This window comes from Mixophyes fleayi, chromosome 2 (genome assembly GCF_038048845.1).
Source record: "Mixophyes fleayi isolate aMixFle1 chromosome 2, aMixFle1.hap1, whole genome shotgun sequence".
In the NCBI taxonomy this organism is placed as follows: Eukaryota; Metazoa; Chordata; class Amphibia; order Anura; family Limnodynastidae; genus Mixophyes; species Mixophyes fleayi.
This window is the reverse complement of record NC_134403.1, coordinates 319,230,398-319,246,116: the sequence shown is the minus strand read 5'-3', so window position 1 is coordinate 319,246,116 and position 15,719 is coordinate 319,230,398. Positions and strand designations below refer to the sequence as shown.

The 15,719-nt window shown below is 39.1% G+C and overlaps 1 protein-coding gene across 1 annotated transcript in view; it reads right to left on the bottom strand.

The window, feature by feature from the left end:
* Positions 1-14,971, bottom strand: part of SCARF1 (scavenger receptor class F member 1) — a 57,658-nt gene extending 42,687 nt beyond the window's left edge. The window contains exons 1-2 of the mRNA XM_075196713.1: positions 14,559-14,971; positions 4,117-4,178 (exon numbers count right to left, since the gene is read on the bottom strand). Coding sequence (XP_075052814.1) covers positions 4,117-4,178; positions 14,559-14,671 — 175 coding nt within the window. The 5' untranslated portion in view covers positions 14,672-14,971. The remainder of the gene's footprint in view (positions 1-4,116; positions 4,179-14,558) is intronic.
* Between the last annotated feature and the right edge of the window lie 748 nt (positions 14,972-15,719).

Sequence of the window (15,719 nt, the reverse complement as noted above, 5' to 3'; positions counted from 1 at the left end):
TCACAGATAACACCTTTAAGCACATACTGAATAATAATGCTAAACTGATTTATGCTTTTTCTTTTCCACGCTGGTAGGGGTAATACTCCTGAAATTAAAACTTAATTAAAAACAGTTCACGCTGGGAAAAATGAACAACTACAATTAAATGTTGAATCCAGCTTTTGCCATAAGTTGGCTATTTGTAGTTTTGCAGTTGATAATAATTGTAGTTATTATTATTACTGTTTTGCTGTATTCTGCATTTTGTAAACTGTTTTAGTATATTGTAACAAATTTGTACAATACAGTAATGAGGTCCATTATGTATTTCTGCTAGAAATACATAATGGACCTCACCGCAAGAACACACGTCGATGGTAATATGTATTATATTATTAACGTATCTATTATCAACAACAATTTTAACAATCACAGTAATTTTAAATGCAGAGTAAATAAAAGGTATCATCATCATCATCATCATCATTTATTTATCTATATAGCGCCACTAATTCCGCAACGTTGCACTGAGAACTCACTCACATCAGTCCCTGCCCCTTTGGAGCTTACACTCTAAATTCCCTTATTTATTGAACTTGCATTATGTGTATCTTATTATTTGAGACTGCAGTTAAATAGATTTACTACCTAGTATTTTTGCACTAATTTTATACAATGAAGAAAATACATTATATTTAAATTAAAGGGCAAAAATATTAATTAAATACATAACTTTTATAAAACACAGCAAGCACGAGGTGAAGAGCTGAAGAAGCACACTAAAACTGAGGCCTACGCAATGAAAAATATTTGCTGTCTCTGCAATGTATGCAATAGCTCCATACAAAGTTGATTTCGTCTGCAAGTTACAATTCCAGGCTAGGATTTCTAGTTAAGCTTCATTGCGCAGTCGCAATAGTAAAGATCCGAGCCTATACAACGTATGCGTCGGCCTCACACAGCCCAAATCAGAATTAATTTTTCAGAGTTATTTATTATATTGTTAAATATAAAGTAACCTCGAAAAATTATTTTATTAAAATAGTAAAACAATGGAAATTTTAGTTGCATACAGTAATAATATTGGAACTTTTATTATATTTTCAAGCTACTAAAAGGCCATTAACATTTTTAGCATATTGTCTAATGTTTAAGGGGACCCACTGCATCATGGGCCCACAGGGCCCACTTGCCATCGGGCAAGCTGACACCCTGGCCAGTCCGCCACTGCCCACGACTACCAGCTGTGCAATTCCTGTAGACTCCTGCACCTTGGGAAGTGATACTTCACCAGACATCCACACCTAGTATATTCCAGGGTTTACTACCTATGCATCAGCCACAGACACCTACATTTACTGCAGGACCATTTACTACAAGACCATTGCTCCAGCCAAGCAAAGGTCCTAGAGAGTAAATAAACTCCTGCTACAAGACATGCACATTAAATCCTAAATAGACACTACTATTGATGTTATATTGCCCTCAAAAACATCTAGGAAATTTTGAAGATCACATTTGGGAAGCAGACATATGAGTTATCACTGGTAAGTGCATACAGTTAGCCTTTCTTAAGAAACACAAAGATGCTTAGAAATAAGCGTTACTCCTCATATTTAAAGCACTTAAAATCAATCACAAATCCTCTCTATCAGGAGAAATATATGCAGAACGGCATCCACTAAGGAAGGCCTAAACCAGTTACTTAACACTGAGACAAAGTTGGCTTGTACATGTCTAAACCAATTACTAAATGGACCAACAGACAAGACCAACTCTTAGCCAGAGGACTTCAGGGGACTTTAAGACCCTTTTACCTAACTATTAAAAATAATAAAGATCAACACACTAACCAGGAAGTTAGTTAAGTGTTTTTCTCATACTATACCCAAATTTATGTATGGGAAATATATATACATTTTCATAATATAAACAGCATAAAAAGTAACTTTAAAAAGAGTATCCACAAATAAGGGTGCAGGAGTCTAGAGGCAGGGGCGGATTGGGAACTTAAAGTGGCCCTGGAAAAAATTATTGAAGTGGCCTCATGTGGGTGGGGCAACACAAAAGTAGGCGGGATTTAGAACTTGGAATTTGGTTGGGGAAACATTTAGGAAAACCTAGATGTGATGACTTAATACACAGTGGGTCATTTCTAAAGCAATGCAGGAAAAAAGCTGTAGCCCCCTCACATATAGTTTTTCAAGATGCAACCCCTTACATATAGTTTTCCCAGATATAGCCCCCTCACATATAGTTTTCACAGATATAGCCCCCTCACATATAGTTTTCCAAGATATAGCCTCCTCACATATAGTTTTCCCATATGTAGCCCCCTTACATATAATTTTCCCATATGTAGCCCCCTCACATATAGTTTTCCCATATGTAGCCCCCTTACATATAATTTTCCCATATGTAGCCCCCTTACATATAATTTTCCCATATGTAGCCCCCTTACATATAATTTTCCCATATGTAGCCCCCTCACATATAGTTTTCCCATATGTAGCCCCCTTACATATAGTTTTCCCATATGTAGCCACTCTCACTTACCTTAAGTATCAGGGCCGGCGCGCTCTGCAGCGTTGCTCCGCACACATGATCAGACAGACAGGAAGTGAATACTTCCTGCTTCCTGTCTGATCGATGCACAGTGCTGAAGGACCCACAGTGCCTGAGGGACTTGGGAAAATTAATTAGAAAAACTCATTGGCTAAAGCCTAACACAGGGCAGCTCTTCTAGTGTGTCAGGTCAGTACACAATTTAAAGTATTTTCCAGATGCCTATGTCTGTTAAACAAAATATTTCTGGAATCTTGGACACATGATGTAACTTGGCACTTGGTAACCTTATCCACATTTGGTGCAAGTGTTGAAAGATAGCTCCATTTAGTACAACGTGATAAAATATAGAGAGTCCAAGAAATACAAATTTTCGGCAAAACATCAGTACTGTACTTGGTACTGTGGAAGACAGGGAAGCAGCATCGGTGTTGAGGGCGCTCAGTTTAGCATGCTACTGAGCTTAGCATGTCACTTCGCTTAACCTGTAAAACCATTCAGAGGTATGGTGCCAGAGTAAACATTGCTCCCAAAATATAGACAGGGTCACCGAGAAGGGAGGAGTATGTACAAAGTAATGGGTCCCAGGCCTGCCTGTGTAGTGGGAGAGACCACCAACCTGGTGTGCCCAAGCCCCTTTTAGGAATTATAGAAGGGCCCGAAGACGTTGCTGTATAGGTGCCCAAAATTCCTATTGGAGACCTTGACTATGGATAAAATTATATAGGAATAAAGAGAGATCTTATCCCTCAACACAAATCACTGAAAATAAATATATCGCCAAGGCAGCTAAGTATCGCTGAGTATATTTTATATATAAATTGAGGCAATAGGTATAGTGATGATAAAAAAAAAATCAGCCTATCCGCATATTAGTAAGTAGATGCCTTAGTCAGTATCACAAATTCAAGGCCAGCATCTTTATGTGCCCCAAATATCCTGAATGTCATATACAGTACACAATCCCCAATTATTTAACTATTTTTAATACCATATATTGTAGAGTTAGTAACAAGTTGGGAGAAGGGTAAAGTTGGTGAAAAGACATTTAAGCTACACAATACATTACAATAAATATACAAAGTTTTACTATCAACCTACTCACAACCACTACTTGTTTCCTGTTTTCTTACAGTCCTTATGAAAATATGTATTAGTTTGTGTTGGATTGGGGTACGAATCCCTGACGCCTGTATACCCTCATAAGCACATCTAACCCCATCCATAGTTATCAGATATATTAAATACAGCTCACAACTGGCCAAGTGTCTGAGAGTATCAGTTCAGGTGTCAGTGACATACCAATATCCCAGTTTGTAGCCTATAAATAACACTTTCATAAACAATAAATATGCATATAATCACATACAATCCAATTCCACAATAAATAAATCATTGTTAATACAGAATCTATGTACAATGTATTTTACTTTTTCTTCTTTACACTCCTAAAAGAACAATGACTATGTCCTAAACTCTGCCTGTCCCAGAACATTCATTATGTGTGACATCCTACTCTATCATCTGACGTTGTCTTGTCACCTCACGAGGAGGAACATTATAACTTACCAGCTGTACACTCTCGCCCTTCCTGTTTCCAGCCTGGGCAGCACACCAGCCTTTTAGTGACACTAAGGGAAGGGAGAAGCAGGAAGTAGATTAGTTGCACCATTTTGTTTTGATGACATCCTGGAATTGACTAGGCAGAGCATCACAGACTTGATTGTTTAATATATTATTATTACACATTTTCTTAAGTATCTTCGTCAGTTCTATCACTTTCTGTTTCACCTGTGACCTATGACCCTGCTGTATACCTCGGACCTACCATCATTTCAAATGCTCAAACATGGATGCTTAATTTACCGGAAAAGTAGGAGCAAATTACTTTTTAATCATGTCTAGTTTGCTCTGTATATAGATTAAGACCCTTATAGTTTTTTGGGCTAATACCCTCCTATGTTTCTATGCATTGGTGCCTGTAGACATCTGGTTTGGTCATGGGGTTTCTGTCAGGTATTTATTGGCGGTCAAGGATATGTGAGGAATACAGACACTCCAAAATTCTGAACCACTTCAAAATTTGGTCAAATTTCATTGGTTCGATGGCCAGGAACATTTTCTCAGTACTATCATCAATAGACCCCAATACAAATTTGTGATTCAATATTTGTGACTTGTGTTCACAGTTCACATTCAAGGTTCACCTTTCACAGTTCTGAAACACTAATATGTTTTGAAACACTATTTAAATAATATTTGCATTCAATAAAAAAGCTTCAATTTTTTTCTTAAATTGAACTTTGAACGCTACAGTGTACTATTTTCCATATATAATGAAAGGATCAGATACTCAGGGTAATGTTCAGCGTATAGATGTTATTGTACATTTACTGTGCACAGAATTATTTTTACTGATGCTTTGTTCACTATATTCTTTAATTAAAATTAACAAATACATAGTTGCCACCCTGCTGACATTTAATATTGAACCCACATAAAATTAATGTAAAACTCTCCAAATATTAAGCCCCTATTAAGTTAACACCAAACCCCTCAAAATGAAAGTGAACATGTTGCCAGGTTGGGGTACTGTAATATAATGTAAGCTAATGGAGATTTCAGCTTTAAGTGGAGCTTCAGACTGCATTCTGCTATATTCTGGGGCTAGCTTCCTAGATACTTCACAGATCAGCTACCTTTCTAGTACTGGCATGGTATAGAGAAAGTCAGGAGCGAGCATAACACTGTCTAATGGTCAACTTAGAAGCGAGTAGCACAACTGATGCTAATGGTGATGGAGTTTATGGTAAAGTACCTCAAATTCACTTCAAAATATACTCTACAACACAATCTGACATTTTGTTTTGCAATGTAACTACAGTACCCACAATTCTAACATGCTATCAGATCTTGGTTGGATGTCCCTGGAGTCCAGTTGAAGTGTTTATTATTCCTCTCAAACCTTCATGCACTCTTTAGACAAGCTGCCCAATTATTTGGCCAGACTCCTCACCCCTGCAGTACATAACACTTATCACCTTAGATCCACTTCCAGAAGCCTACAATTGGTTCCTAATTTTAAAAACAACTGGTGTCTCTATATTTGCCTACTGGGCACCAACAAGGCTGAAACAATCTATCATAATCTTTTAAATCTGCTGCGAGCCTAAGATATTTTAAGACATCTGTCATTTCATATAATAATTCTAATGGATAATTTCAGGGGATGGCTGGCAAATTTAAGCCTGGTGAGCAAGACTCGACTTAGTAGCCTATTAGGGACATTCTAAAGGAAAAAAAAATGCAGGTGACATAGCCTAAGCCCCCAGCCCAGCCTGCCCCTGGATAATTTCCATTTTTGTAGCCAAATACAACTGTATATGATGTACCCAGGACACACTAGATAATTAGAGATAACTCCATATGCATTACATCACTTGCCCTGGCGGCATTAATGCTGTGTTCATACAGGGGTGAACTCAACATTTGAAACTGTGTTTATGAGCCTGAGCCCTTAGACATTAACAGCCAATTTAATGGTCCAGAAAACTGTCACTCTGCTAAGATTACTGTCTCTTCTGTTATCTACCAATGTGCAGTAAAGCTAATTTATGGGGAAAATTGGATTGATGGATGAGTTTTTTCCTAAATTAAGTGAACATTTGACATGCAGTTGAAGGTAGTCAGTATATCCGTCTGTTTTTCCAGCACAAGGCAGTCTAATACTTCCACAGATAATGAGGCTATTTAGTGAGCATGTCATAAATCAGTTCCTGGAAAGTATTTCTGAGATATTTCTCTGCTGAACAACTGTTAACTTATTTGACCCATGTTATTACGTCTAAAATTGTATATTATCTTGCTTGCTTCCAGTGTCAAACAAAAATAATATGTATATACAAATTGCTGTAGGTATATCAGATACCTCTTCAACCACATGAAGAACTGATGTTTAAATACATTAATGACATAATAATTTTATAATAGTGTAAGATTAGCTTTTATTGCTCACATTGCAGATTGATACTTTTCCAGCAGTGCCTACAGTATATGATTTGTACAGAGTCTCTTATGACTTTCTTACTTTCCCAGGTGAGATTATGGGCCTGATTCATTAAGGATCTTAACTTAAGTAACTTCTTATTTCAGTCTTCTGGACAAAACCATGTTACAATGCAAGGGGTGCAAATTAGCATTCTGTTTTGCACATAAGTTAAATACTGACTGTTTTTTCATGTAGCACACAAATACTTGATAGCTTATTTGTACACTGAAATTTAAAGTTGATATATGTGTGCTACATGAAAAACAGTCAGCATTTAACTTATGTGCAAAACAGAATACTAATTTGCACCCCTTGCATTGTAACATGATTTTGTCCAGGAGACTGAACTAAGAAGTTTCTTAAGTTAAGATCCTTAATGAATCAGGCCCTGTGTTCTCATTGTGGAAAACATGGGCAAAAACGCTAAATGAACTAGACTTGCGATTGCTTGTTTACAGTAACAAGTACTTGATGTCTGTGTCTGGGAGTGGGGTCAATGCACTACAGCAGTGGTCAGGGAACAGGGGTAAATTACCCCAAATGGGGTAAAAAGGAAATTCCTGGGGGTAATGCTGCTGATTCACATGCTGTCAGTTGGATTGTAGACCCCTTTAAATGTGAAATTGCTGTTGTACCAGAAGAGCCTCAAGGGTTGGCAGAGGCACTTCTTGAGCTTTGATGCAATAATGAAGCACGTATTGCATTTGAAAACAAAGCAGATCTGTCATATTTTTGGATGTCAACTGCTGCAAAGGCATTAAAAATTGTACATGAGGAGGCAGTCAAAAAGTTGCTGCCTTTTGCAACAAATAACCTTTGCGAACAAGGATTTTCCACTCTAACCAACATAAAAACAAAGCAGAGAAATCGATTGGATGCTGAAGACTGTTTCCAAACTGCTCTGACATTAAAATGTCGCAATATTGATGCTTTTGTATCAAAAATGAAGCAGCATCATTTCTCCAAAACCTGAAGTTTTGAAGTTGAAGCTTTCAAAGAAATTTTTAATAGATTCAATAAAATTTTAAGTTCCAATAATTAATAATATATGATTTCCTTCCTTTCAAATCAAGGGGGTAACATTGGCGTATCTAAATATATTTTGGGGTAAAATGTAAAAACGTTCCCTGACCCCTGCACTACAGGGACTAGGTAATTCCCGGTCCCTCCATCCTGGTAAGGACCAAAAATAAGGGAGGTAAGAAAGTTTTTGAAAGAAGTAACATGCCAATCTTAAATGTGTTCGCAAATAGTTCTACTATAACTACGTGTTCACAGACGGTTCTACTATAACTACGTGTTCACAGACAGTTCTACTATAACTACGTGTTCACAGACAGTTCTACTATAACTACGAGTTCGCAGACAGTTCTACTATAACTACGTGTTCACAGATAGTTCTACTATAACTACGTGTTCGCAGACAGTTCTACTATAACTACGAGTTCACAGACAGTTCTACTATAACTATATGTTCACAGACATTTCTACTATAACTACTTGTTCACAGACAGTTCTGCTCAAACAATGTGTTCAAAGACTGAATACTATTAAACAAAATACACTATATGGACAAAAGCATTTGGCCACACCTATTAATTATTGAAGTGTTTCATTCAAACCCGCTGCCAGAGGTGTATAAAATCAAGCACCCAGCCATGCAGTCTCTATTTGCAAACATTTCTGATACAAAATGTGTTGTCCTGAAGAGCTTAGTGACGTCCAGCGTGGTACTGTGATAGGATGCTACCTTTGCAATAAGACTGTGAAATTTCATCCCTGCTGGATATTCCATGGTCAACTGTAAGTGATATTATTAGAAAGTGGAAGCATTTCATAACAACAGCAACTCAGCCACAAAGTGGAAGACCACGTAAAATCACAGAGCGGGGTCAACGGCTGCTAAGGCACATTGGGTGTAGAAGTCGACAACGCTCTGCTGATTCCATTGCTGAAGAGTTTTAAACTTCCACTGGCATTAATGTAAGCACAAAAAATGTGCGTCAGGAGCTTAATGGAATGTGTTTCCATGGCCGAGCAGCTGCATGCAAGCCTCACATCACCAAGACTAATGCCAAGTGTCAGATGAAGTGGTGTAAAGCACACCAACACTGGACTGTGGCACAGTGAAAACGTATTCTGTGGAGTGACGAATCCCGCTTCTCTGTTTGGCAGTCAGATGGGGAGTCTGGGTTTGGCGGATGCCACGAGAACGTTACCTGCCTGACTGCATTATGCCAACTGTGAAGTTTGATGGAGGAGGGATAATGGTATGAAGCTGTTTTTCAGGTTTGGGCTAGATGCCTTATCTCTAGTGAAGGGCAATATTAATGCTTCAGCATACCAAGTCATTTTGGACAATGCTTCCAACTTTGTGGCAACAGTTTGGGGGAGGCCCTTTTCTATTCCAACATGACTGTGCCCCAGTGCACAAAGCAAGGACTACAAAGACATGGTTTGATGAGTTTGGTGTGGAAGAACTAGACTGACCCGCACAGAGCCCTGACCTCAACCCTATCGAACACCTTTAGGGTGAACTGGTATGGAGTTTGCGATTCAGGCCCTCTCATCCAACATCAGTGCCTGACCTCATAAATGCTCTACAGAATGAATGGGCACAAATTCCAACAGAAACACGCCAACATCTTGTAGAAAGCCTTCCAAGAAGAGTGGAAGCTGTAATCACTGCACAAGGGGGACCAACTCCATATTAAAGTATATGTATTTGAATACAATGTCATTACAGTCCCTGTTGGTGTAATGGTCAAGCGTCCGGATACTTTTGTCTATATAGTATATATAATCAAACTGACTATGGAGCTTTTTTCAAACCAAGGGCGACAAAAAAAAAGCTTTGAAAGGCTGCATCTAGCTCACAGGCCACCAGTTGTACAGTCCTGGCGGAAAGGGTGCATTGTTGTGAATTTTGTCTGAAGGGCAATCTACAGTTGGACTTCAGAATATGGTATGTGGTCATCTTAGTGTTTTATTAAACACTTACCCTGCGGGTCCTGACATTGCTGCTTTAAATTAACATTTATCTAGGTCGAACTGATAACTGACGTGAAAGTCAACTGCCGGAAAGCTGTGTATTTGGAATGAGTTCCTGTCACCATGCGTGGATCGGGAAATGTGCAGATTCGGTTTTTAGGTAAGTCTGTTTATATTCCAGTCGTTTTTTTGCCAATCGGATTTTCTTTGCAGGGATCCTGCTTGTCGGGTTTGTGGTAATCGGAAAAATGATTACCACCGGTCTAGTTTGTGTGCAGCCATTTCTTCATAATCATATGAGCGGTCAGGTCACTTCCTCCCACAATATCAATGCATTCATCTAATACGTAATTATGTACTGACGGGGACAATAGTATGATCTGATTGTGTATAGCCTTTACCTCCCCACCTACTTCAATACTGTGTACATGTGCACGAACAGGAGATGATAAATCATAGCAAAAACAGGCTTACACCCTAGTCAAAAAACGCTATCATGGCACCTATTGCCAAATATGGTGGTGGTGGAGGGGGATACCAGGTATCCACCTCAAGATCCAAAATAATTAATGGTATATTTAAAACGTGAAGAAAACGATGAAGCACTATACTAGAGAAGCATATGTCACTTTTCCTTATAAACTCATCCATGGCAAGAGAAATCTTATAATATAAATGTTAAACTTCAGAGAATATGAAACTGTTGATGAAAGCTGGAACCCGTCCTGCAGAAGTTGTTCTGATTCAACGGTGCATCAAAAAGTACCATAACATAGCATCCAATCGTTCCAGAAATACTACTTGAATTTACTTATTTTATCTTTCTTCTACCTACTGTTATTTCTTCACTAATTGCACTAACATTCTGTGCAGAAGAAAGAGACAACTCCAGCAGCAGTATAAAAAGTATGATGATCTACATAGGTGAGATAAACATTGAGTTCTGTTAGGTTTTTATACCATGGTGATCTTCTGTATTTCATATGAATATTCTTAGAGCATATGTAGTTCCACGTGTCTCCTTAGAAAGGCTGCCAGCAGGAGCCACAGTGTTATGACAGACTGGTGATAATGAATCCCAGCCTTATCTGGCCATATATACCTCCCTAAATACAAACCAGAATGGTGGTCATTCTGCCATTAATTAACCTTTGCTCGGTGTCTTAGAAGACTGGTGTGTAAGTTCATATGTAGCTATGACCTCTATGACCCCCTTACCTACATCACTGTTTTCTAGGCATCAATAGGAAAGACTGGGTCACTTTAAGAGCTAGCCTACAGTTTGGTTTTTCTATTGTGGATGTGTTTTGCCCGATTTGCATATCTTTCCTATGGGGTGACAGCACAAAATATTCAAATAGCAATTGGGGTAAACTCCCAACTATGGCAATATGTAAAATGCACCAAAAATTGAGCTTACTTTGCTTTTAGTACATTATGTGTTCCCAATTACTATTATGTGTCTAACGCATGGCGTAGCATACATACATAAAGTGGATAAAACACATTCATAAAAACATTAATTCAAACGAAATATACTATGGGGCAGATTCAATTGCCCAAGTTGTTCTTTAGAATAATGTGGACCACGCACTATTACTATGGTAATAGCTGCACACTATTACCGTTACTATAGTAATAGCTGCGCACTATTACAGTTACTATGGTAATAGCAGCGTATTATTACCATTACTATGGTAATTTCAACGCAGATTTTTGCTTGCAGCTTTGTCAGGCCCGGCGCTCCCATTAGGCAAGGTTAGGCAGTTGCCTAGGGCGCCGGGCTCTGGAGGGCGCAACTGAATAAAACTTACTTTAAAACTGTGCGGTGACCGCTGACCATACCTTACACGGCTGCCGCACAGCTTCCGATAAATCCTTGGGGATGGGGGAAGGGGTTATGGATCACCACCGCCGCCTCTTTGCTCCGACTCCTCCCCTTCACTCACTGACTGTCGGGCGTGTCATCATTATCACGGCCTGACAGTGTCAGTGAGTGGAGGGGAGGAGTCGGAGCAGAGAGGAGCAGCTTTATGGCAGAAAGTAAAGGTAAGGAAAGACGTGGGGAAGGGGGGCGCGGATTGTGAAAGTGTGCCTGGGGGGGCGCGGATGTGAAAGTGTGCCTGGGGGGGCGCGGATGTGAAAGTGTGCCTGGGGGCGCGGATGTGAAAGTGTGCCTGGGGGGGCGCGGATGTGAAAGTGTGCCTGGGGGGGCGCGGATGTGAAAGTGTGCCTGGGGGCGCGCGGATGTGAAAGTGTGCCTAGGGCGCCAAGGACCCTAGCACCGGCCCTGAGCTTTGTGAGACGTGAGCAAAAATGTGCATTAAAATTACCATAGTAATGGTAATAATGCGCGCCCTGCATTGTTCTAAAGAACAATGCTGGGAATTGAATCTGCCCCTACATGTATCACATATTCCTCTACTAACTGCTTATGTTTGCTTTGCAGGTTTTTAGACAACTCAAAGCAGACAAATGCTGAGACTAGAACGCTGCTTTTTCTGTTCCCACGGGCAACTATTCCTAATGTGTCCTTTGTCCAGCTTACATATATCAACTATAGGGTAAATACTCCTGGACAGATCAAGGCGAGTTAACCACAGGCAGTTGATGAATGCAGCTCAAGTCAACTTCAAAATAGTGATTTATTGATCAATATGAGGAACGCTTTCACTACACTCACTTTCTCCAAAGAATGGATCAAAAATAGAACCAGCTGCTTTCAGGCTACATCCAGCGGTTGGAGAGAGTCCAGTGAGCACAGACACTATCACTATTTTGAGGTCCGCTTTAACTGAAATCACCTTCTGATTAACGCAGTACAAGGCAAATATTAAAACATTCATAGGTTCAAGCTCTAACACAAAGAGGCTGCAACTGTTAATGTGACATCACAAAGTTGTGTTAGCTGATCTTTGATTGTGTGACCCTGTCAGGATTTGTGCAGAAATTATGTCCAATAGAGGGTGGAAAAATATATTGCAGGAGAAAGGTTGGTTCTAGGAAGATAGGAGGCAGTCTTCAGCAGTGTGAGGACAGGTGAATTGGTGCGCTGGACTATGTTTGCAACCCGGAAATCAAATTAGACTAAGGGGTCTATTTATGACCCCAGAGCGATATCCATCATTGCTGCAAATCACATCGATGCATAATAAAATACGGTTATAAAGTATGTGCATAGCACTTCCACGGGTGAGGGATCCAACAAAGCCCAAGAGGCTTCCGCTGGATCTCATTATAATAAACAGGTGACACCATCCCAGGCAAAGCTGTTGTGCAGCTTCATGAATGCTGTCCCCATAGTGCTGCTGTCCCCATATATTTGTCTACAGGAACATAGGTAAGGTCCATTACTGGGGTTAAGGCTGGAGGGTGTTAACTCTGTCTTCAATAGCAAAAAGCAGTGAAAGAGCCTAAAAAACAAGTTAGTCTGAAATTAAAAGGTATATTGTAATGTCCATAAATGTAGATATAATTGGCTGCCTGGATTTACACAGCTTAACAGGTTCCAAGGAAGAAGGTCAGAAAATGAGGGAGAAGGAGCAAAAAAGTATTTTAGGTCCTAATTAATGCTGAACTTTTTGACATTTATCACATCACAGTCAATCTATTGTCATCTCTTATCAGCTGTTTTACATTCGGAAACGTTGTAGTCTATCAACAGATACAGACACACTTCCAGGAAGTCTGCATTACATAAAGAACCTTTCCCATGATTAACGTCTTATGTCACATGTCTACATCTGGTGACTTACATATAATTTGATACCGTTCTTTTATATAAAGTAACTTACACCATACACGTTCTGCTGTCGTGTCAGAGAAGTGTGAGCACTTCTAGGAACTGATGTTCTCATTGTATTGTTAGAAAGGAAGTGTAATTACATGCGCACAAGGAAATATGTGTACAAGTCATTACATGGTGGGAATATTACATTTCGTAACAAACTGTAATATTTTAAAGACTTTGCCAGATTCAAAAGACTATTTGAATAATTCCAAAATGTTATAATAAATTAGTGTGCACTACTTGATGGTGGACACCTCACTTACACACAATGGAGGTAGCCATTTTGTGGGTTGAACCTTAACTAGGACATTGTGACATCACTGAGGCACAGGACCTTCTATGCCTCAAAATAATCAATAGTAATGTTCTTAGTGAAATAATAGGATTTAGCCCACAAAACGGAGATCTGTGCCTCATTTCTGATGCGTTAGCTGGCCAATGTGAAGTGCAAAATCTTCTTTGTTCTTGGTTTGCACAGTTGTGAAAAAAAGGATCACATGCACACGTGTAGTAAAGGCAGTCCCAATGACTTCTCACACCCATTGTCAATTTAAGCCACAAATAAGGATAAATCGAGAAGGATTATATAAGAAAAGCAGAAAACTTTAATTTAATTAAAGGGGTGGTTCTAAAGAGGTAGGAGGCTGGAATGCTGACATTTTTGTACAGTGCACCTCTTCATATCTTCCCACAAACCTAGACGCACTTTCAGCTCGTAGAGGCAGCTCCAAAGACCAGAATATAGGAGCATCATCAATGAGGTCCACTGTTTGTAGCAGATGAAGCCACGTTACTATATAGGACTGACCAAGTACAGACATCCTATCTGTCACAGTGATTGCTGGGATAACGAACTTACAAAGCAAAGTATTGACAATAAAATATATATTACACATGATAAGGTAATAACTGCTTTACATTTTCTTTATTATCACACTTTATATGGATAAGATAAGCTAAAGTCCTGAAATGAGATAAGTAATAATAGTAGATAATTTCACATCCCTCTACTTCTAGTGCTTATTTTCTCTGTAATTGTTATTATAAAATAGTTGCAATTATTAAAACCTGAAGATGTTCTGATATAGAGTTCCTGGAAATGCAGCCTGCTAGCCATGTTTTCCAGGAATGAATAAACATACTGTATTGTTTGGAAGTGCAGTATCAGAATTGAGTACTTACCTGTCAGATTTACAGACATTTTTCCCCGTGGGGTCTAGTTCCTGAGAGTTCAGTCCCTGCAGCCAAGTCCAGTATAAGAGAATGAGTCTCAGGTTCCCAGTATAACTGAGCATTTTCACAGAACTGTTACATAGAGCCAATGCCAGAGCGAGAGCCTGAGATCCTACAGTGGATGAGAAATGACAAGCCAGTGGCTGCTCTGAAATCCCTCCATCATATTCTTAAGCCGAGTGGTCTCTTCTCTGCAATATCCCAGTGTGAATTGCCCTCTTGTCGGGATCAAGTTCCTTCTTGATTTTTTTTTTTCCTGAGGATGTAAAGGAGGGGGTGCAGAATTCCTGCCATTGAATCCGACCAGTGGGAGGGGGAACTGTGACACACAGGACCTGAAGTGCAATAAAAATGTAAATGCCAAAATATTGCAACATAAATATATACATAGGTTGTTTAAATGTACCAGTGTTCTTGTATGTACATTGTCATCCAGCTGTATCCTCTACTGGAATGGAGACTGAACATGTTCTCCTGTTATAGGATGTCCATTATACTTATTTACGGATAGGATTACAGTGTGAAAGTGTCTATACACATTGCAGAAGGGGCTGGGACAAGCATGTGGACTGGCGGCACTTACCAAACAGCAATAACTGCTTTAAGTGGTGATATGGACTTTTGTAGAATCAATCCTTCAGAATATGTTCTTTATTTATGTATGCAAATAGAATAATGGTAACTTCACAATACATTTGCAAGCATTTTATCTCTTAAAACCACAAACTAATACGTAGATAAAAAGCATCATATAAGACTTTTTCCCAATAACTTTCCACACTACCACTATCACTCCACATATCAGGAACTATCAATATCTTCCCCTCGCCCGCCCAGATATAGGCATTAATCCAAGTTAATCTTGCCACATCTTATCAGGCGCTAACCTCAATATCTCATTATACCACAAATTCCCTATTTCTCTATTTATTGAGGGCACATTTCCTTTAGATATATTACTTCAGCACTTTTTGTAGACATACCCTGAGAAATATGTCTATACAAGAATAAAACAGCTTAATTTGCAATATTTGTTTATGCACGTAGTTTTCTTAACTCTTAATCTAACTTAATTTTATAACCAGCTCTTTATTCAACTTCCATTTTGTG